The sequence below is a fragment of the Neovison vison genome, chromosome 6 (genome assembly GCF_020171115.1).
Source record: "Neovison vison isolate M4711 chromosome 6, ASM_NN_V1, whole genome shotgun sequence".
Lineage (NCBI taxonomy): Eukaryota > Metazoa > Chordata > Mammalia > Carnivora > Mustelidae > Neogale > Neogale vison.
The window spans coordinates 67,830,911-67,854,941 of record NC_058096.1 but is presented as its reverse complement, the minus strand read 5'-3'; the positions used below and the strand labels follow the sequence as shown (position 1 = coordinate 67,854,941).

Here is a 24,031-nt window from a genome sequence, read left to right as displayed (position 1 = left end):
GCAGCAATAGCAGCCCACCCCCATTATAGAGGTGCCCCGCGCAGGTAAGAAGTAAGGGGACTCTGAGTGCTGACACAAGCCACACCTAAGGACTCACCAGATTCTACAATTCAAATGCTCCTAGTCCAGTGCCATGTTTGAAGCCTCCATCATGGCAAATTAATGTGGTTCTACTGTACTTTAAACTAGAAACCAAGCCACTCACAAGATTCATCAAGGGACCCAGATGCGCTCAGCATGGGACATGGCACAGGTGATGCTGAGAAAACACGGTCAGACCCAGAGCACCCTCTGGCACACACCCCTACTCTGAGCCGCATGCTGGACCGCACATTTCTGCTTCATTTCTAATCCTCACTGCAACTACGCAAGGCACACATAATTATTCCCACTGCAGAGAGAGGAAAACAAAGGCTCGGGGATGTTAATTAGCCAGAAGGGGGCAGAAATGAAATGTAAATTGTTTATTCTCAAAGATTATGTCAAAAAAATGAAGGTCTGAATAAAATAAATTGTGATACAACCATACCAAGAAAACCCACACAGCTATTAATAAAGAATGAGACAACTCTCCAGTAATCATATTAAATAATTGCCAAAATCTATGAGGGGGGAAGTGAGATGCAGAGCAACGTTTACAGCATGATCACATTCATGCAAAATTTCTCTGTCATAAATTTCTGTAAGGACACACGAGAAACTATTAAGGTGGCTGCCAGCAGGGAGAGGAGTTAGGGAGCTAATGGGTGGGAGGGTATTTCATTGTAACATTTAAATTTGTTGCTATGTGCACAGTTTGCCTTTCAAAAGTAAATGTGCACATTTTTAAAAAAGATTTTATCTATTTGAGGGGCACCTGGGTGGCTCAGTCGTTAAGCGTCTGACTTTGGCTCAGGTCATGATCCCACCAAGCTCCCTGTTTGGTGGGAAGCCTGCTTCTCCCTCTGCCTCTCCCCCTGCTTGTGTTCTCTCTCTGTCAAATAAATATATAACATCTTTAAAAAAATTTTTTTAAAGATTTTATCCATTTGAGAGAGAGAGAGATTGCAAGAGAGAGCATGAGCGGGGGGGGCATGGTGGGGGAGAGTGCTCAGGGCAGCATGACAGGGCACGAGGGGTGAAGGGGAGGCCAGGCCTGGGGCTGGAGGGCCAAGGAGCTGCTTCTAGACATCAGGGAGGTCGGGAGGACCACGGCACCTGGGAGACACAGGGGAGTCGAGCAAAGCTGGTGAGTTCAGCGCTGACTGGAGGATGGCTCTGGCATGGGGATGGTGTCCTTGTACTCAGCCTGGTCGAAGACTCTCTCTGGCCTTCATCAATACCAGAAGCCTTGGCTGGCTGCCAGCCTCTTCTGCTGAGCCGCTGCGCCAATAAATACTGTTGGCAGGTCAATTAAACCATCTAGGAACGTCTGGAAATACAGCTTCCCCGGCTCGATGCAGGTTGACAAGCCCTCCCTGCCAGTTAGTTCTGAGGCCCCAGGTTTCCCACTCTCCGCGCCCCTCAGAGAAGGAGCCCCTTTGCCGACACCTGCCCTGTGGAATCAGGTCCGACGTGGTGGGCAAAATGGAGTCAGAGCTGGCCTAGGCGGCAGAAGGTCTGGCACAGGGTGCTGATGATGGTCTGGGGTGAAGCACAGCCTTCGTAATCGCTACCTGCTTGGCCTTGAACAAGTTCATGAATTCTTTTTTTTTTTTTTTTTAAATATTTTATTTATTTATTTGACAGAGAGAGATCACAAGTAGGCAGAGAGGTAGGCAGAGAGAGAGAGAGGAGGAAGCAGGCTCCCCGCTGAGCAGAGAGCCCGATGCGGGACTTGATCCCAGGACCCTGAGATCATGACCTGAGCCGAAGGCAGCGGCTTAACCCACTGAGCCACCCAAGTGCCCAAGTTCATGAATTCTTTACCTCTCCAAGATTCCATTTTCCCATCTACAAAATGGAAATAACAGCAACATCGCCTCAAAGCTTATTGTATGGGTTAAGAAAAGAGAGAGAGAGAGAGAGAGAGAAAAGAACACTTGGCCCAGAGTACGAAACATGGGTAGCATAAAATGAAGTATAACTGTAATGACCCTGAAATCACAGCCACGAGGGCTCCCAACCCGCCTGTCTCTGTCTGGGGCTCCTCTCCACTTGCTGTGTCGCTCAGGCACCGCTCACCACCCAAGATCTCCAAGACAGGAGACAAAGCTGTTCTGTCAACCCTCCTGGCCTCCACCATGGGGCAGGCGGGGCTGGGGAGCAGAGGAGTGATTCCGGAAGCCAGCCTGGAGCCGATTCCAAAGGCCCGGCCCACCTCACAGTGGGGCCAAACCTCACAGCAGTTGGGACACTTTCAGTGACATTTTCCCGTTAGCGACCAAAGCACGCCTGATTCAGGGACACTGCTGGGGCTGTCTTGATGCAGCTAGCTTTTCAGAATACCCTGTGGAGCTCTGTGCTGAGCCAAGAGCTTTGAGGGCTGGAAATGAAGGCGGGAGGGAAGAGTACGGTTGGGACAGCATCTCCGGGTCTTCCCCCGATCTGCCACTGAAGGAAAGGTCCTCTGGCTGTGTGGTCACCCAGCCTAGTGGAGCCGACTTTCCTGTTCCTTCCCTTCCTGCCCCCTCTGCAAACATCTCCACAAGGGGCCTGTTGGGCCAGTGTGCCTCAGTTTGAGTCTCCTGGTTCCCCTGCTTACTGTGTGACCTCGAGCAACTGACTCAAGCTGTCTGGGCTGCAATGTCTTCATTGTAAAAGGAGATAATACAGGCATTCGCTGAAAGAGTAGTTGCAAGGATTAAATGAGTGACAATGTGTGAAGTGCCTAGAATAGAGGCCAGCACAGGCAAAGCATCTCGGTGAGAGGTAGATATGGGTGGTGTGTTATTATCACTGTTATCACTTGGGCTGTGGGCCCAGTCATCTGAAGACAGCTTACTTGCTTGCCTGATCTCAGTCCCAGGCTTTCAGATGGCAGAGCCCCTGGGCATCCTACAGTTCTTCTCAGTAAACCCTGAGAGGTAAAGCTGCCTTTTCTCCATGCTGTAGCTGAAGAATGTATTTGCAACCGGAAAACACGCTTCTAGAAGTTCTACCCCCAATGAACACAAACTTCTAGAAGCTCCACCCACAATGAACACCAGCTTCTAGAAGCTCTACCCCTGATGAATACATGCTTCTAGAAGCTCTTTACCCCTGATGAAAACATGCTTCTAGAAGCTCTACCCCCAACAAACACAAGCTTCTAGAAACTCTACCCCTGATGAAAACATGCTTCTAGAAACTCTACCCCCAACGAACACAAGCTTCTAGAAGCTCTACCCCCAATGAACATAAGCTAATAGAAGATCTGCCCCTAATGAACATATGCTTCTAGAAGCTCTACCTGCCAACGAACACATGCTTCTAGAAGCTCTACCCCTAAAAAACACATGCTTCATCATTAAATGTGGTTAGTTCTTTTTGAGTCTTGCTTTCATAGTCATAAAAACTCAAACACCGAGAGAAGGATATCCATCAACTTACTTCTGTCACACTAGAGAAGAAGCTTCTCTATTCAGGCCACTTTTGTTGTAATCCATAGATGAACCCAGGACCTGGCTTGGCTTGCCTAGTTAATGGAAGCCATAAGCACCCATTGCTATGTGTCTGTTCTGTGCCCGTGAGCTTTATCATGGTCATTTTACAGAGAACAACACCGAGGTTCAGAGAGATGAGGTCATCTTTATGCCCAGCCTTCTGGTGAGCACTGGGGCTAGAGTCGAACAGTTTGTGTGGGGCCTCAGGCACCCTTCTCTCCCCAGTGATCTTCTGGGGATGCAATCCCAGAGAGCAGCCCTGCCTTTCTGTTCCAGAGTCTGTCTCTGATTGTGCTTCCCCATGTCCCTGTTGGGTCTGAGTGTGGAAGCCTGACATCGTGTGCACAATCAACATTGGCTCAGAATTCTCATGTACAGAACCCCACCTGGGTCATTCTCTGCCCAGGGACTCCTTAGGGCCAAACCATTCCTGGTCCCAGGGGATACCCCTGGGAGACATCAGCCCACGTCACTGGCTACAGGCATCACATAGTCCCCTCCCAACCAGCTTCATCAGACTCTATGGCAGCACGTCCTGTGGGTCACTCTGTACTCAGGGCTTGTCCTAGACTGACCATGACCTTTCAAAGCCCAGAAAAGCTGAGGTCCCCCTCTCTGCCATCATATCCTGCCCATAATAGAGAACATTTACCCCCGTCTGGAGAACAGACCAGTGAGACAGCAGACAAGCCAATACTGACACGGAATGTCAGATGCTACAGGCTTGCATCACATGACATCTTGGCCTTCTCTTGCCTCCCGATGAGCATTCCAGCTTCAGCCAACCTCAAAAATCACTGCCAGTGGGGAGGAGAATGGAACAGGCCAAGTTTCATCTGCACCAAGCTTTTCCAGCCACCTGAAGGATCCAAGAGCTCAGAATGCCCCCGAGAACAGCTGTCCTTTCCCACCAGCTCCCCACCAACATTGCACTGAGGATACTAGGGCTTGACTGCTCCCGATCCTAACACGCATGGGGGAGCCACCGGCTACAGCCTCGTTAGAACCTTAGCTTTGTACCCCAAAACTGAGCAACAGGTAATAGCTGAGTGTGAACCAATACCCAACACCCAAGGGAAAGCCCACCTTGGAGGCCCAACTATTGGCTCAAGGAACTCCTGCTGGCTATCAGTGTCAGCCTGTAATCCCAGCCACCATATAATTGGTACTACCATACCAATCTCACGGCAGCTATGAAAGGGACTTGATACTGCCCCATTTTACTTAGAAACAAAATGAGTTGTAAAGCATTAGAATGGCTCACCAGAGACACAAAACCATTGAGCACTGGGGAGGCAGTCGGTACTAAGGCACATAAGCCTCCAAAGCCTTGTATGCCAAGTCCAATCTTCTGCTCCCAAGATAAATTCTGGCAAGTAAATTTTCCAGTTCTGCTTGAAAAGAGTGTTTGTTGCTGCTGTTGGTTTTCTTAGTACAGGGGTTTGCCTGGTCCCCATGTCTATGAGGGTTCCAGACATTCTCCACAAGGCACTGGGATGATTAAACTAGCCCTTCTCAGGACACACTCATCTGCTCCTAGATCTAACTGATTAATCAGAGAAAACAGAACAACACTTCACCATGAATGGCAATCTTCATCTAACAACCATGAAGATGAAGTCTGAGCAAGAATGTCCCCTGTTACACCAGAGAGCTGAGCACACCAGCCACTTTCTACCGGCCCGCCACCCTTGAAAACAGCCAACCTACCCTACACTTGAGGTAAACATAAACTTTGAGTAAAATGTCGCTCTTGACTTCTTTTCCCGGATGTTACTCTCAGTCCCTCAACTGAAGGGAGGGAGCTTGGGAAAAGAATAGGCCTCGGAGGCAACCTAGGCGGGGGCTGGTTCTCTGTAGCTCTGCTTTTCCATTCTCTCCTCTCTGAAATGGGAGCAATTATAGCTCCCATCTGATGCGAATAAACGGGAATGTTGGCTGTAAGCCCCTGCCTCTGTGAGCTTCATCGGGGGTGTGGCAGGAAGTGTCCTGTGTGGACGAGGAGAGGATGAGCTCGCAAGGCTCCACGGAGCGGGCGGCCATGGACGCCTCCCTGCCTCCCTGAGCGACTCCCTCCTGAAACCATAACCAATGTTGTTGCCATGATTTTGAGGCTGCCTCACAGCATCATGTGCATGTTAAATGAGAAGAGGCCTCAGAGCTGCCAGGGACACCTCCAGGAGTCCGGGGGCTTGTCTATAGCCTGCAAGGGGGTTACATTTGCCCACGTGGTGTTCTCAGCAGTGGCCAGCTTCAAAAATGGGGCCCTTTCACACAAATCTAGACTTGTAGGTCCTCTTGAAAAAAATCAAAAGATTCTACGACTTCTGGCTCTCATTCCCAAGAGGCAATAATCAGATAGAGATGAGGGGCAGGTGACCCCTTTTAGCAGACAGTTCACCTGGGAGAGCTGGGAATTGGGTGTTCACAGTCCCTGCCTTCAGTAGGCGGTCAGTAAATGATAGTTGTTATTACCAGCACTTACTATTTATCAGTAGCTCAGAGTACAGGGCATTCAAGTGCGGGCACTATGCCTCCTACTGCCACTCCCCTCCTGCTGTGAGCTTAAGGCCCTGCACACAGAGACATCATTTTCCATGACCCTTATGCAGACAGCAACATTCACCATTAGCATCAAGGCAGGAAGCCCTTATTAGGTGCCAGTCATTGGCCTACACACTTCACCTACATTATGATCTTAGTTGATCCTCACAACAACCCTGACCAAGATTACCATCCTTGTGCCACTTTTGCAGATGGGAAAACTGAGGCACAGCACAAGACCACCAAACCAGTAAATGAGAGAGTCCTAGCGTCCAGGTCCTCTAGGCAGCAGGGTCATCCCAAGGGGCCCCCCTGCTCACTGCTGCCCTCCCCAAGGCCTCCAGTGACAGGCAGCCTCTGGAACCCCCAGTGTCCCCCGCCCAACTCAGCACTTACGGTCAAGGCCATTGATGTAGCGCATGGTAACTTCGCAGTGGCCCCACACGGCACTCACCACCGGGTACAGCTTCTTGCCCTTGAGGCCGCGGAAAGCCACGCCCAGATACTGGCCATCCACGACGAAGCTGAGGGTGCCCTCATCCATGTCCAGCACCACGAGCAGCGAGTCTGGCAGCGCGAAGGCCTCCTCAGGCCCCAGGAAGGCAGGGTAGGCCACTCCGGGCCTGTTCTTCCCATCATGGTAGAGGCGGCTGCGGCCCAGGTCCCAGCCCCATGACTCGGCGTCGCTGCCCACCAGTGCCGTGTAGCCCACCGAGTGCAGGGGAGCCCGAGCAGTGGCCACGCCAACTACGGCATGGGTGCCCCGCTGCCGTGCCGGCCAGTGGATCTGCCAGGCATGCAGGCCGCGGGCATGGCCCACCTTGCCGCGGATGCCGTCCGTACTCTGGGCCACCGGGTGCCGGTGGAAGGTGAGCCGGTCGTCATCCTTGACGAAGACATTGAGCGAGCGGTCCTCGGGGTTCCACGCGTGCCGCAGCTGCACTACAGGCCCTGCGGCGGGCATGTCCAATAGCTGGTCTAGCCGTGCGGGCCGCCCCGGCTCAGCCCCCTGCAGCTCCCGCTTGGCCGGCCGCAGTGCCGGCTCCCGCACCTCCACCGACTTGAGGCTCCCCGAGAGCTTCTGGCCCATGGTTCACTGCGGGGAGGGGGCCGCTGCGGGCCACCGCTACCTTGTGGGAGCTTCTGCTCCCCACAACCAGGGATGGGCTGCCGGGCTGGGTACCAGATTTCTGCACCGTCTACCTCCACAGCCTCTACCGGGCTGGGGCAGAGGCCCAAGCTCCTGGAAGAAAGCAAAGGGCACCAGTTATGACAACAGCATAAACAGCTATTTATGCCCAGAGGCTGGGTTCTTTGCATGCATAAATAATACCAATTAAGTACTATAACAATATCTGGCATTAATCTAGTACTTTCCATATGCCAGACACTGTTTCAAACAGTCTACATTATCATTTAATCCTTAAGTCCTCCCTCTGAGACATGTACATTATTACTCCCATTTTGTAGCTGTGAAAACTAGAGACGAGAAAGGATAAGGAATTAGCTGAAGTCCCACAGCTAATAATGGGTTGAGCTCAGATTCACACTGAGATCATCTGGCTTCAGAGTCTATGTTCTACTCTTCCAGCAATCATAGACAATTTTATTTTAGAAATAAGGACTGAGCCTAGAGAAGTACAGTGATTTACCCAAGACCACGGAGCCTGGAGAAGAACCCAGGTGTATTTGGTCCCAGGGGACAAGGTCTGTACCAAGGCCGAGGAGAGACAGGGCCCAGGACACAGGGATGTGGAAGTATAAGGTGTGGCCCTTTGGTTCCCACCTGGACTTCCCTGGGGAGCTTAAATAGTATCTAAAGTGTAGCCAGTCTCAAGAAGGAGGATACACAGTGAGGATCCAGCAAATTCACCCAGGAGCATGAGCACGGACACAAGACAACAATCTGAGGATTGGGTGGAGTCTCCATGGCAAGATGAGTGGGAGGCAGGGAAATAAGGAGGCTAGTGTCTGGGCTCTGGAGCCAGAAAGACCTGTGTCCAAATCCCTGTCTCCATCACTAAACTGTTCATCCAAAGAAAGGTCTTTTAGCCTCTCTTAGACTCTAGTTTCCTCATCTCTAAAATGGGGGAAAGTAGTGCCCTCGGGTAGTGTGGTAATCTGTGAGACAGTAATATAAAGGGCCATGCCTGAGACTCTATGGGCATGGTTTTCCTCTCTGGTTCTGTCCCCGGACCTCCCACAAGTACCCCTTCCCTTCGGATGGGTATGCTCTTTCTTTGGGGACACAAACACTGGTTAACAGCACTGACCCCGGACAACCTCCTCTAAGGCAGGATACTGGTTTTCAGGGAGGAGGACTTGGCCACCATCTCTAGGAGGCCAGCCAGAACCCAGGGTGCCCATGCTGCTTGGAAAGCCCTGGATGTGGGGAAGGATGGAGAGGTGAGCCCCACAGCCAGTCCAGAGCAGAGGCATGTGCCCTTCCCTCTGGTGGAAGAGCTGTTGGGCTCTGAACAACATTCCTCGAGGCAAACCAGGAGGCGGGCCTGTTCCATGCCCTGGCCCGTCTGGCCACCTCCTCCCATCTAAACAGTGGCACCCTCCCAGCCACAGTCCAAGTGGAGAAGGAAAGGATACTGCTGCCGCCCAGCCCACCAGGGATACCACGGATTCCTTGTTAACTCTCCTAGTTTATTCTCCACTCCCATTTCCTTTCTATTTGCAGACCCCAGCTCCAGTGCATGCCAACCCTATCCCCAGAGCTCTGGCTAATGTTTAATCTGGTGGAAACCTGAGCACATAAAAATGTGCAACACTAGACAGTTCTAAGATAGCAGAATACAGTTACTCCTTTTCATATCCCAAATCACCTAAAATAAAAGAGAAAGAGCAAGAGAAATGTAAATGTTATCTTCAGCGAAACTAGAACACATTTGTAACCTGAAGCACAACTTCTAGGGAAAGACTGCCAAGAACAGTAAAGGGCTGCCAAAAACAGAGAAGATCCGATGGGGGGCGAGAGAGCACCTGTGGCCACAGATCTGGGATAAAGCTGGCAGAGCTGACCAGGAGCTGGCACTGCCTGATGGAAAAAAACAACGGTTCCCAAACAGAAGCCCGGGAGCTGCCTCGGGCACCCCGAGGAGAAAGGATGACGGGACTAGCAAAGGAAACCACCAGCCGCCATCAGCCATCAGCCATCATCGCAGGAAGCAGTGTGTCCATGAGGCAGAACAGGAGGTGGGGCCTGCACTGGGAGAAGCCCAGGGCTATAGATCTCGGCCACCTGGGTAGAAGCAAGGCCAAAAGAAATCATGACCCCAGTCCTGGGAATGAAATTATCATGAACCAGGGAGCAATCCTGTTCTCCTAAGATACTTCCTGCCCTTTCCTCTACATCAATTCACTGCAAAATGTCCATCTAGAGAAGATTCTCCTCTTCCAAAAAGGAACAAGCATAGGGTAGAGTCAAAGATCTAACAGGAGAAAAAAAGGAGGAAAAGAGAAAAACAACAACAAAAAAAACAAAAAACAAGGCAACCAAGAAAATTCACCAGAAAAAAAAGTTGTACAAAACATAAAAATTGTGATGAAATTTGTAAACTAATTTTGTGATCACTTATTTCAGAAGGGAGACAACTAGAACAGTCTAAAAAAAAAAAATCTAAAATGCATCTTACATAGTTATAAACCTCCAGAAGAACTGAAAAAACACAAACCTCCCAGATTGTCAGAAAGAACACAAACACAAAATAAAAGACCACACAGTGAAAGAGTTTGGTGTGAAGAACATGAGAAACAATAACACAAAGACAGAAAATATGATAGTAAAACTAAGCCAGAAAGACTAGCTATGTCAATGAATGGCCATGGTAAACTAAAACAATAATAATAATAAAATAAATCTAAGATTGGAAATCAAGACAAAACTCTAACTGTACACTACATATAAGAGAGATATCCAAAGCAGAGAGACTCAACAGTATTAAAGATCTAACACACCAAGTAACAGCATCAAAATTTACTGCAAAAGCTACAGCAAATACAAGGAGAGATACACAGTAAAGGAAGATAACTTTTTCTGGCTTATGACAGGTCAATGAACCAAATTAAGTAAAGACATATAAAAATCAAAATTCCATAACTAATAAGACCGATCATCACCTGAGTCAAAGAGAGATGCTTACTGACTGAGCCACCCAGGCATCCCTTCAATATTTTTTAAAACTCTCTTCTAAACAACTTAAAACAAAACAAAACAAAAAAAGTATATAGAATTTGCAGAAAATAGAAAGAGTGAGAATAACAAAACATATTCCATATCTTGGAGTCTGTGGGAGCCTACTAAAGTAGATCATGGCTGGTGTACTTATACTAATAAATATTAAAACATGAAGATACATGAATTAAGCATAATAAAATAGAAAAATAATAGAATAAAAAAGTCTGAGAACTAGTTCTTTGGGGAAAATAATACCACAAAACCAAACCAAACCAATAAAACATAAAAACTCTCCAATGTAATCACTTAATCTACCATATTATCTATTATAATGTTATTAATTATTATATCATGGTCATTTTAGTATGTCATGAAATGACATAATATGATGTAATGAAACAGTACTTTATCTCTACGGTCTTCTACCCCAAAGCCCATAACCCCAATCTAATAATGAAAACATAGGACAAATTCCAATGGGGGGCATCTAGCAAAAGGCCTGACCAATACACCTCAACACTGTTAAGGCCATTGAAGACAAGGAACATCTGAGAAAGTGTCACAGCCAAGAGAAGCCTACCGACAACTAAATTTAATATGGTGTCCTGGAAGAGAGAAACAATGCTAGGTGAAAACTAAAGAAATCTGAATAAAGCCTAGCCTTCGGATAACCGGGTATCAATACTGGTTCATTAGCTAAGATAAATGTACCATACTAATGGAAGATGTTAATAATAGGGAAAACTAGGTTTGAGTATATGGGAACTCTACCTCCTTTTTATGTAGTTTTTCTATAAATCTAAAACTACTCTAAAAATTAAAGGCTAGGGGCGCCTGGGTGGCTCAGTGGGTTAAGCTTCTGCTTTCAGCTCAGGTCATGATCTCAGGGTCCTGGGATGGAGCCCCGTATCGGGCTTTCTGCTCGGCAGGGAGCCTGCTTCTTCCTTCCCGTTGCCTTCCTCTCTACCTACTTGTGATCTCTTTCTGTCAAATAAATAAATAAAAATCTTTTAAAATTAAAATCTATTAATTAGAAAACACTAAAATTATTTTTAAGTTCTAGAAAATTCAAAAATGTACAAAACTTAAAAATCACTGCCTGTCTCATTAACCAGATGTTAAACACTATTAGCATTTGAATTCTTTCATTTTATCTTTTTTTTAATCTACAAAAAAATATTTTCTACAAAATTTTCTTTTTATTTATATGTTGGCTAATTGAATTTAAATTTTAAAAAATTTAAAAATGGCATCATGAGCCTTTCTTTATTCAGGTTATTTCACCTAAAATTAAGTAATTAACATTTTCAGATGTTACTAAATATATTTTAAATCTAGGACTTCAATGACTAAAATAAAGAAACCATAAAACATATGAACCACTTAATCTGATCATTTAAGGGGGAGAGAAGACCCAAACATAAGAAATAAGAAATGAAAATGGGAAGTAAGCAAATGGCATAGTAAAAAGCACTCATAAAAGAGATTAGACTAGCTTGTTGTTTTAATATGGAGAAATACTTAAGACACAAATTACAAATATATGACAAACTACTATAAATTGGTAAGAGAAGACCAATCCACATACAGAAAGTGAAAGATACTACAAATAGTTCACACAAAAAGAAAAACAAATGGTTCTTTTGAGATGTTCTACCAAATGCATACTAAAAGAGAAATAAGTTAGAACTACAATGAAATGCCGGTTTTGTCTATCAGATTAGCAAAGCTCAAAAAATTAGATAACACCTTTCTGGAGAAGCAGTCAGGCACATACATTGCTAACCTGAAGGTAAAATGGCATAACCTCAGTGGAGGATGAATTAACAGAATTTCTCAGAATTGCAAATGCACATTCCCTTTGACCTAGCATTCCACTTCCAGTATTTATTCAGTATTAAATGTGCAGAGTTAAATACATACGTATAATACATCACACACATATATTATGTATTATATATAAAACAATACATGTGTATATCAAATATTATATATATATAACACATATACATAGGCAGCATTGTTTGTAATAGCAAAATGTTGGAAAAAAGGCTAAATAGATTTCAGTAAATCATATGATGGAATACTATGCAGCTGGAGAAAAAAATGTGTTGACATGAGGAGTCAACAGAGAGATGAAGGTGAACAAACAAGGTCCAAAACATTCTGTGTGGTGTGCTGCCATTAATGTGGGGAGTGGGGGAGGAGGGAGGAGCAAGAGGGCAGAGGTGGGGGAATGAGGTGGGGGTGGGGTATTTAACCCAAAGGGCCCAGATGGAAAAGAGAACCAGCTGTGTCTACAAGAAAGCTGGACACTGCCGTTCAGTTAACAAGACAACTTGCTTTTTCCTCTGTTCACTTTGGAGCTTCATAGCAACCTTCACTTAGCCCTTGAGCCTCAACCAATTATGAGAAATAAGCGAGACAATCTGTGAGAGATGCGGGGTATGTATGGGGATTCAAGTAACAGAGCCAACACTCATCCAGGGTCATCTCGGTAAGTCTGTACAGTCTGCCCTAGTGCATCTGACTGCGAGGGGATTGGAATCTGCTGCTTTTATAATTCAGTTAAAGGTACCTTGTAGTCCCATTCTAATAGACTGGGAAACTGAGGTGGCAAGAAGCAGCAGCCTGAGCAAAGTGACCTGGCTAAAAGTGGATCTGTTCCCGTCCTGAACCCCAAGTCCACACGACATATGCTCCTCTGTCTTTCTCCATCACTAACGGTAGGTATCTGCACTCACTCTGTGCCAGGTGGCATGACAGCTGCTTCACAGGAACTGGAAGGCATGTGCCTCTTTATCCAAAAGAAGAAACAGATGCAGAGAGGTTTCTAGCAAGTGGCAGGATTGAGACAGACCCCAGGGCCATGGTAGGCCAAGCCCATGCTCTCCCACCTTCTCTTCACTGCTAACGATGAGGCCTGTGCACGAAGGCAGGAGTGATCAGTGCTGTGTGGCCTGCACGGGATGTGTCTAAGGGCAACTGCTTTCCCTTTGTACACAACCAGGCCAGCTTTGGAGTTGTTGCTGTTGAAGACACCTTTAATGTGTTTGAAAGCAACAGCCAAGCCACATCGCCAGAGGAGACCCACACTGAGTCACTGGGGACCTCAGGGCCTCTGCCCCATCAGTAGCGGGTGCAGATCCCAAAGGCTGGCCACACTAGGGGTGAAGCAAGGCAGACCTCTAACAGACCTCTAACAGTTCTTGCCCCATGGAAGGGTCCGCCCGGAGTGCTCACATCCACTAGTGGAAAACTTGTGACCATGCAATGGAACAAAGGGCAGGATTTGAATGCCCAGCTGCCCACTGGGCCCTGGGCCAGAATGTGACCTCTCTGAGACTCACCTAAAAAGTGCTGCTAACTCCGTGCTAACCTTGCCTGCCTTTGCAAGAATGTCTGTAAAGTCTGGAATAGTGCAGGGCCCATTCAGCTCCCTGGTTCAGGAGCTACCCAGAAAATGTGAAGTGATCCTTTAAACTGTGTACGTTCTCTGACATGGCCATTTCCTGAATGCATCCTAAAGAAAAGATCCTGGGTGTACACTAGGATTCTGCTACAGAGCAAAGGGTAAAGTGGTTCAGTGGAGCAAAGAATGGAGGTCAGTGCACATCCTCAACAACAGAGGACTAGGTCTTAGCTTCTAGCCTCGCACCTGGTCTGCAGTGCAGGCTCTATTCTGCCCTTACCTTCCCTGTACCCAAGTGGGACTCCCTGCCCCTGCAGGCCTCACCCTAGGGAAGTCCCAGCTCCTACGGTCCCCTTTAACTGGTCACTGAATAGCAAATGAGTAAAAGAGGGCCTAAATAATTTGGATTTAATCCCATGGAAACTGTCAAAGGGCATGGTCAGGATCAGAATCGAGGGACAGAATGGCCAGCTGACTCCAGGGCAGAGCTGGGAGGAAGAAAATTAGTAATAGAACCCCAGATCCTAGGGGCGCGTGGGTGGCTCAGTGGGTTGAGCCTCTGCCTTCAGCTCAGGTCATGATCCCAGGGTCCTGGGATCGAGCCCCGCATCGGGCTCTCTGCTCTGCAGGGAGCCTGCTTCCTCCTCTCTCTCTGCCTGCCTCTCTGCCTACTTGTGATCTCTGTCAGATAAATAAAGAAAAAATCTTAAAAAAAAAAAAAAAAGAACCCCAGATCCTAAACCTGGCCTACAGGTCCATTTGCAAGTCTTTGTCCAGTTGGGTAGAGTCCTTAGCCTTTCCTTCATGTCCCTAATCCGGTATGACAGCTCCACCTTTTCCAGGAAGCCTGCCCTGATCTACAGGCCTCAAGGAACCTGCTGGCCTGGGCAATCTGGTCTGGCTGATCTGCATTTCTTTCTGCCTTGAGGGGTGTTCCTCTGAGCACAAAATCTTTCACTGTGGCTTCCCTGCTCCCCCCAGCACAGACAGCCACCATGCTTTAAAGACAGGGTAGAGTATGTGTATAAGTGTGGGGAGGTAGCACTGAGCTACAGAGGTCTCACCTTCTGTTCTTTTTAGAGGATGTAGTCGGGAGATGGGGACACGGGGCCTAGTTCTGTCACTAACACTGTCCTTTCCTCTGAGCAGCTGTCTCTTGTCAATCTCCAGTCTGCCCCTTTGCTAGATACTGGTGAGCACGCTGCCTCAGTCCTTACTTAATCAACAAACAGAGGGTAGCTGCCACGTGCTGGGCCCTGGGCTGCTGGGAGCCGGGGAGAGAGCAGGAGTGCCATCAGACTCAGTGCGCTCAGTCCCTGCTTTTTCTCTTCAGCCTTCAGCCAGAAGGAAGGGGTCCCTGTCGCATTTCTCTTCTTGTCTCCACCACAGACCTTGGCACCGGGCCAGGCACAGAGGATCTACAGCAAAGTCCAAATCCCTGCTAGGAATCACACCATCTCTCAACCCAGTAAGAAGAGGGCACACTGCACACTGCTTAATGGGGCCTCTGTTGTCCCATTCCCCCCAAACCACATTTCGTCTCTTAGTCTTTGCTTGGATAGGATGCTTAATGACATTATCTGGCAGGGTCTGCTGGAGGGCTTCAGTGACAGCTGAGCAAGAAAACAAAAATCCAAATTGCCAATTGCCCTTCTGGGGACCCTGGAGGGGTGTTGCAACACAACAGAGAAATGAGGAAACGTGAAATGTTGAGGCTGGCCCGGGAAGAAGCCTCAGTGGTCTGCAAAACGTGATGCTCAAGCTTCAGAGGAGTGGTACCAGAAACCCCATTCTCAGAAGCCCAGCTGGCTGGGCAAACCCAGGCATGGGGTTGGCCTCGGGATGGACGCTGCAGGAATTGGTAATGACTGGGTGAGCTGCCTTCCCCTCAGGGTGGCCTCTGGCTTCAGACTCAGGGGTGGGTATGGATTTCGTTTCTTCTTTTAGCCAACAGTAATGCTGCCTCCCTGGGGATCTGAGGCTACAGGAAGGTCTAAAACCAGATCGCTTCCCTCTAGGGAGAGCTCACACCAAAGAGGTCATACCCAGTGACAGGTCTGAATAATGGCAAGGGCCGTAAAAAAAAAAATCACAGTCTGATACTATTTGAATTCCTTTAATAGACTCCTATTGCTTTCAAATACATACTATAGCAGTTGTAAAATGCATAGTTAATTGAATCGGACCCCTGCTTACAATCCTTCACAGCAGGATAAAGGGCAGACCCCTAACCCTAACCTCCCCAAATGCTCCCCTGACCCACCCTCCTCCACAAACCCCTTCACTGCATTCCCACCAACCTGCCAGAACTTTCCAACAGGCACACGTAAGCCCACACATCCCTGTTCTACCCCGCTGCTGTCTTCGTCCCTCCTCTCTCCCTGCACACCCCCGAGTGCACACATCTGGGTAATTCAGCTTGGGGATCAACACCTCTGGGGAGCCCCCTCCCCAGCTCTCAGAGGACTTGTCTCCTGTGATAAGGCTGCTGGACTTGTCTCCACCAGCCTTATCCCAGGAGGCCGTGCATCTCCTTAGCTGCCTCCCTCCTGCCCACTGGGAGACAACTTGAGAGTGGGGCTGGGTCTCCTCACTGTAGCCCCAGGACTCCCAAACGGTGCCAGTGCAGAGCAAGTGCTAAGGCAACATCTCCACAACACCCAAGCCTGAGCAAATGAGCCAAAGAAGCCTCCATGGAGGCATGAGCTGAAGGTAAGGAGAGCCATGAGCCCAGCCAATCCATTTACCAACATCATTCCTTCGTTTTTTGCCTCCAGACAATGACGCCAATGATACCTACTGGACCCTGGTTCGACTGGGATGGTTTTAAGATTTTCTTAGCTCAGGGGCGCCTGGGTGGCTCAGTGGGTTAAAGCCTCTGCTTTCGGCTCAGGTCATGATCCCAGGGTCCTGGGATTGAGCCCCACATTGGGCTCTCTGCTCGGTGGGGAGCCTGCTTCCCCCTCTCTCTCTGCCTACTTGTGATCTCTGTATGTCAAATAAAATCTTAAAAAAAAAAAAAAAGATTTTCTTAGCACAAATATTAAGTGGGAGGCTGTTTTATTAAAAGAAGCTCATTCAGCATAAAACCACCAATGACGAATGAACTGAAGAGTCTCCAAGGTGTTGTCCCAAACGCCCATTATCTTTTTCCCTCTCCATGCATGCATGGAGCTCATGCTACAATGGGCTGGGCAAGTCCTTTCTTCCCCAGAGCTCACAAAGAGAGCCATCTGTCCAGTTCCAGGTGGAAACGTCTCACGCCTGCCTTCCTAGAGTGCAAATCAATGAGGCTTCCCCGAGCCTCTCCTTCTTGTGGGGTTTCCATGGGAATCCTCCCACGCGTGACTGAGCCAGGAGCCCCCAAGGCAGAAGCTCAGGCTGTCAGCCAGCAAGGAGAGCCAAGGATGGGATGAAGAAGTTTGCTGGGCGGACACCAGGCCAGCGTGCTCTATCTACAAGGTCATTTGAAAGAGACACACCTCCAAGGCAGCAAGGCCAGAGGCCTGGTCACGCTGTAGCTGCCCCTGTGCCCAGAGGAGGTTCCCAGGCACATGTGGCTTGTTCTAGGGGGCAGGTGGCCTCTGTGAGGCCCAGTGTGGCTCAAACTAGAGCAGAGCTAGAGCACGGGTGGGGGAGGATGCTACACACTGGGACCCTCCTGGGGAACATTCTATGAGAGAAACACAATAATCTTCATGTCCAGTCCCTCATTTATCTCCCATTTATTCGATATAACTGGTTGTGGGAAAATTCAGGATGCACGAAAGAAAAGCAGATTTATTCATGCCTCGGGCTTGATCCAGGAGATCATGATAGGCACCTGCTGGGATTTCTGAGGGTCCCTCTATGAAACCTGAGGTATCTCTGGGAACATTTTTGAGAGACGAGGGAGTGGACAAGAGAGGAGAAGGGGCTGGTGAGGAAGCGGGAGAAACAGGGAGACCTGGGAGAGAGAGAGAGAGGAGAAGGAGGGCCAGGTGGGAAGGGGCCCCTGGCCCCAGGAGTGTGTGTTATTAACCTAGCTCCTGGTCTGTGGCTGAGAGGAAGCCATCTCTGTGGCCTGGCTAACTAGAACAACCTCGCCTCCCTCCTGGAGAAGGCAGGCCTCCGGGTTCACCATCAATGGCATTTCCCAGCACTAAGCCAGATGGGTGACTTGGGAATTGCTCTGGGCCTCTCCCTCTGTGCATGCATGGAGGTCCAGAGCTTGTGGCAGCTTCCTGTCACCTCCTGGCTCCAGGACATACCTTTACTGGGGCCACCCCTAGGTCACTCCTCTCATTTCTGGCCTCTACAGATTCTTCCAAACTGGATCTCTAGCCCTGCCTTCTCTCCACCACACCAGAACCCTCTTTCTGGAAACCTCTAACCACCATCAGATTGGGTGCTCCTTCAAATAATCTTGTAAAGCCAGCTGGCCTCTTTCTACCACAAGCCTCCCCCCAGGGAGTTGGGGAGGGGTGTGCTCACCCCAGATGTCAGAAATCTGGGGGCCCACTGGTGCCTCAGAATCTACATGTCCAGAGCTGAACCTCCGCTTCATCCCTCTCCAGTATAGCAAGTTCCTCTCTGCACACCCCCAATTCTGCCGTGGATCCCCCCATCCCTCTGTCTCTCTCACTGAATGCCTTCAGCTCTCTCTTAGCTCAGCTGTCACCGGGATTACTGCAATGGTCTCCTAACAGGGCTCCTTGACTCAGTCTGTGTCCTCTAACAACCCTTCCAAGGTGCCAAGGGGTGAATCTGACCAAGCCACCACCCGTCTTCCCAGTCACCAATCCAGGTGGCTTCTCAGGGCGAAGCTGCACCCCATAGCTTGGCAAACTGTTTGCCAAGTTTGAGACCTGCTCCTGTTTAGTTCTCCCACACTGCCTCCCAGCACGGCCCAGCTCAGAGTGACCAGGCCGGACTTCCCCAAGCACTACATCTCGTCCATACCTTGCTGTCCTGGAAGCCTTCCCACTTTCCCTTGCCTGGCTGATTTCTCCCTGCAAACAGGCTGGGCAGCCTCTGTGCCAGCCCTCCATCTCCCTGCATCTCCGTCCTTGTCTTCTGCATGGCGTGCTGCATTGCTTGTTGGCAGAGCCAGCACCAAACTCTCCCCTACCTCCTGCTGGCATCCAGCCAGCACCCGCTATCTCTGGCTAGGTGAGAAACCACCCTTTGGGTTGAAGAAGGGATATCTACTCCATATCTCCTGTACAGCTTGCATTTTTAACAATGAGCATTTTTTCCCCTCATAATTAAAGTACACATGTGAAATGGGAATTGAGTTCTAAACTCAATATGAGAAACAAAAACCACATGCAGTCAACACTGCCCAGAAAGGTCCACAAGGCCCAGGACATCTGATTTGGGTTCGCCATCTTCTTCCCCAACGGGTTCAGTACAGACAAGCGTTTTTCCCACAGCCTCCAGATTTCTTTCTTTTATTTTTTTTTAAAGATTTTATTTATTTATTTGACACACAGAGAGAGATCACAAGTAGGCAGAGAGGCAGACGGGGCGGGGGGAAGCAGGCTCCCCCCTGAGCAGAGAGCCCGATGCGGGGCTCGATCCCAGGACCCTGAGATCATGACCTGAGCCGAAGGCAGAGGCTCAACCCACTGAGCCACCCAGGCGCCCAGCCTCTGGATTTCTTGAGCTGAGTAGCAGCAGATAAAATAGCTGACTTATTTAAGTATCATATTTTATTTAAAAATGTGTTGATATTTTATGTATTTTTTGCTGTGGATCTTCTTTACCAAATATCTATGGTTATGGTCACATAAGTTAAGTGCAGATATTTACGTACTTTTTTTTTTTTTTTAAGATTCTACTTATTTGAGAGAGAGATTTAGATAGTGAGCAGGGGGAGGGGCAGAGAGAGAATCTCAAGCAGACTCCATGCTGAGCGCAGAGCCAAATGAGGGGCTCGATCTTACAACCCAGGAGATCATGACCCGAGCTAAAACCGAGAGTCAGAGGCTCAACTGACTAAGCCACCAGGTGCTCCTATGTACCTATTTTTTTAAATGACTGTGAAGCAGAAGCTTCTGATCATTTTACTCCAGGTCCCACCACCCCCCAGATTTTCCACATTGAATGGCCTGTTCCAGCCAGGGAATTGTCTGAAACCCTTCATTCTTATACCTACAGAGAAGAGACCTTTCATGAGCCTGGCTATGTGACAACAGGCCAGGCAACTCAGGGAGAATTAAGGAGCCCCCATATGTTAAGTTAACTGGGTGTCTTCACAGAGGGATGAGGAACTCTGTACTGGCCCACGTCTTGTCCATTTCCTGGGAAGACGAATGAAGGAGTCAGTCTTAAGAAAAGGGAAGAGAGGCACCGGGGTGGCTCAGTCCGCTAAGAAACTAACTCTTGATTTCTGCTCGGGTTGCGATCTCTGGGTTGTGAGATCAAGCCCCCCTCAGCACTTAGTCTGCTTGAGAGTCTCTCTCTCTTTCTTCTATCCCTGCCCTGCAACACACACACTCACACTCTTTCTCTTAAAAAAGATAGAAAGAAAGAAAAGAGAAGACAAAAAGCAGGGGAACAGCAAATGAATTCCTTCGAGTGTTGTAGCAAAACCAGAAAGGTCAGGAATGGAAGGCAATGAGATAAGAAAACAATGACAAAGGGAGAAGGGAGCAGTAACCAGACCTGGAAGACCCTGGGGTGTCTGGAGTTTAGAGAAGGACAGCCTTGTGGGGGTTCTAAGATAGAGAGGGTTTGATTGTTTGATTGATTAATTTTTTTCAGGTAGGCTCGTGTTGGAGCCCAGCATGGGGCTTGACCTCACAATCCTGAAATCAAGACCTGACCTAATAACAAGACTCAGAGGGGCGCCTGGGTGGCTCAGTGAGTTAAAGCTTCTGCCTTCGGCTCAGGTCATGATCCCAGGGTCCTGGGATAGAGCCCTGCATCGGGCTCTCTGCTCAGCAGGGAGCCTGCTTCCTCCTCTCTCTCTGCCTGCCTCTCTGCCTACTTGTGATCTCTGTCTGTCAAATAAATAAATAAACAAAATCTTTATTAAAAAAAAATAACAAGACTCAGATGCTTAACCAACTAAGCCACTTAGGTGTCCCAATTCGCCTATATTTTTATTTTTTAAATTTTTATTTATATATTTGACAGAGAGAGACACAGTGAGAGAGAGAGCACAAGCAGGGGGAGTGGGAGAGGGAGAAGCAGGCCTCTTGCTGAGCAGGGAGCCCAATGCAGGTCTCATTCTAGGATCCCAGTATCATGACCTGAGCTGAAGGCAGACGCTTAAATTTTTAAAAGATGTTTCTGATAAATGCTTATTGCTCCTATCTGCTAATCTGATAGGTGAAAAAAAAATGTATCTTATTGTAGTTTTATCTTGCATTCTTCTTACTGAGGGAGGTAGGGCATCTTGTCATATGTTTAAGTATCATTTCGATTTCATTTTGTGTATGTGGACTGTTAATGGTTTTTGTCCAGTTTTGGTGTTTTGTTTATTGACTAGAGAAACCTTTTATATATTAAAGAGATGAGCCCTTTGTGATAGGAGTGACAATTCTCCTCCCAGTTTGTCCTGTGTCTCTTGACTATTTACGGTGATTTCTTTCCTCTGCAGTTTCTTTTTATATAATTGAATTTATCAATCTTTGAAAGAAAACAGAAATACAAATTGGAGAGATATTTGAGTGAGATGGCCAGCCAGTTGAATTTTGTTGTTTGCCAAAGGTCGCTTAAATTCCTTTTATTACTACTATTTAAATAAGTTTTAAAAATTGAATCAATCAGAGGGTATGTGTTTCAGAGGAATATGCCCTTGTGTAAAGCAAGCTTAGATCATCCTGTTGACACTCTGTCTTTCCACAAACTCCATTAATCTGCAGAGCTTTAGAAACAAATGAAGGTTTGGGGGGATGAGGAGGCGTCCCCATTAGACTGCGTGACAGAAGCTGCAGGATTTGGTTGGAGGATAGAGGTGAGAAGGTGGGGAAGCAGGGAAAGAGAGACTGAGAGAGATTTAGTGCACTGATCTCTTCCCATGGTGCTGTGACCGGTGGGGAAGAGGGTGGGCAGATCTGGATTCTCCTTTTAATAGCGTTTCCCTGAGGCTCAGGCATAACATTTCACGTCTTCCGGATTTAGGCTCATCGGATTGTGGGGAGGGGCAGAAGGTGGGTGGAAGATGCGGGCTCAGATTCCTAGAGAGGAGAGAACTCCTATCTTTACCCCCCGCAACCGCCCCCAGCAGAGGATGTGGCCGACGAGGAGACCGAGCTGGGAGAGATCCGAGTACTGGCCCAAGGTCACACCGAGGGCTGATGGTGGAGGCGGAATTCGAACTCGAGCCTCACTCCAGAGCCCAGAGTTCCCCACCTCTTCGCGGCAGCGGTACAGAAACGCCCTCCTCTCGGTTCTAGTCCTCAATCGTCCACGCTCGGCCCTTAAGAGAGGATGGAGCGGCCACTTCTCGGTTTATCCCACCAGCGAGAGGTCCTGGGCTCAGAGTCCCCTCCTGGCTCGGAGCCCGTGGCGCGTCCTGCGGCGCTACCGGGGCGGACACATTTGCCGCTCTCCAGGCTCTGCCCTCCTCCCTCCTTCCCAGGCCCGACCTCCTACCCCTGCCTGTGACTCGCGGAGCCCGCGACGCCTTCGCTTCCTGAGCATCACCAAGTTTGTCTCCAAGCAAGGCCACAAACTGCCCCGAGCAGCGCTCTGGCCGGGAGACCAGCCTCACTGCCCCAGCGTCTAGAGAAAGCGGTAACACCAGCCACCACTTCATCACTGCCTGCTGCGTGCCAGGCCCTTGATTTCCACCGCTCCGAATCCCCTCCCCCACCCCACCCCGACGAGCACACCCCCAGAATTTATTCAGTTCCCATTGTATAGACGAGGGAGCTGCTACAGCTCCGGAAAGTTGTGAAACGCTTGGGCTCACACACCTAATAATAATGCTAGCTAGCGTTGGACGGAGTACTTCCTATGTGCCAGGCACAGGTCTGCATACGTTACAAGCATCGCCTCACAGATCCTGCCAATACACTTACAAAACGGGTACCATGATCATCCCCATCCTACGGATGAGGAAACTGAGGTTTGGCGCCTTGCCCAAGGTCACTCCGCGAGTGAAGACGGATCTCGCACCCAAACCCAAGCAGGGCGGCTCGGGTGGCAGTCTTTCATGCTGTCTCCATTACACAGAGAAGCAGTAGGCTTCGAACCTTTGGCACCAGGGACCAGCCCTAAATGCCCCAAGCCTGCACACAGACCAGCCAGTTGGGACTGCCACAGCTTCCAGAGAGGAATTCCCGGGAACTCGGACAGGACCCATGCCTGGAGCTCCCGTTGTGGTGAGTGCCGGCCCGCACGAGGTCCGCGCTGCCAGATCTCCGCGCCCGGCTCCCGCGCGCCCAAGGACGCCCCTCACTAGAAGCCAGACGATACTCACCATAAAAGAGAGGGCGAGCGCCTGCGGGGAGGAATCGCCGGGCTGGCAGGTCCTGCACTCAGCCAAGAGCTGTCCGTTGCCGCCGCCGCCGCCCACTCAGGGGCGCCCGAGCGACCCCGAAGATGCCGGCTGGCTCCCCAGGGCCAGGGGCGCGTCCTCACCTCTGGTGTCCAACAGCAGCGCCCCCTCTGCCCGGCAGGGTGGCCTGGAGTTGGAGCGTTCTTGGGGAAGTTGGCGCTCGGGCACGGCGGGAGGGCGCGAGAGGTCGGGTGGGAGTGGGGCAGCGCCTTCCTGCACGGATCCCGGGGGCGCGCCAAGGCCCGCGATCTAGCCGTGCGGAAGATCTGCGCGGGACCGAGAGGGCGGCGAGTCCCGAGCTCAGGGCTGACGGGCCGCGCCTCGGCCGCTGGCCCCCGGCGCGCCCCGCGTCTTCCCCCGCGCCCTGGGCGCACGCAGTGGTAGCTGGAGCTGCTGTCCGGGCTCGGGCTGCGGTGCGCTCATCGCCCTCCCCAGGGGCTAGGCGCCTTTGTGCGCGGGGCGCGCCGGCCGCCGCGGCCAGCTCTGGATGCTGCAGCCGCCGCCGCCTCCCCCTCCTCCTCCTCCGCCGCCCGCTCCCCGCCTTCCCGGCCGGCCCGGAGGCTGCAGCTGAAAGCCGATCCGGCTGAGCTCATCCCTGAAGGCCACTAATCCAATAGCCGCGGAAGGCGCGGCCGCCGGGAACGCCCCTTCCCCCACCATCCCGCGCCCCGGCCCGTCCCAGCTCGGGCCGCTGCCGGCGCCGCCACCTTCCCTAGGCCACCAGCTGGCGGGAGAGGGAAGTGGAGCCCGCGCCCGCGCCCCTGTGCCGAGTCGGCGCGGTCGCCATTCACCCGCCCGCTTCCCCGCGCACTCCCTCACTCCCGCACTCATTC

General features: G+C 49.8%; 1 protein-coding gene across 1 annotated transcript in view; it reads right to left on the bottom strand.

Annotated features, from left to right (window-relative positions):
* Positions 1-23,445, bottom strand: part of SPSB4 (splA/ryanodine receptor domain and SOCS box containing 4) — a 78,853-nt gene extending 55,408 nt beyond the window's left edge. The window contains exons 1-2 of the mRNA XM_044251482.1: positions 23,121-23,445; positions 6,504-7,350 (exon numbers count right to left, since the gene is read on the bottom strand). Coding sequence (XP_044107417.1) covers positions 6,504-7,197 — 694 coding nt within the window. The 5' untranslated portion in view covers positions 7,198-7,350; positions 23,121-23,445. The remainder of the gene's footprint in view (positions 1-6,503; positions 7,351-23,120) is intronic.
* Between the last annotated feature and the right edge of the window lie 586 nt (positions 23,446-24,031).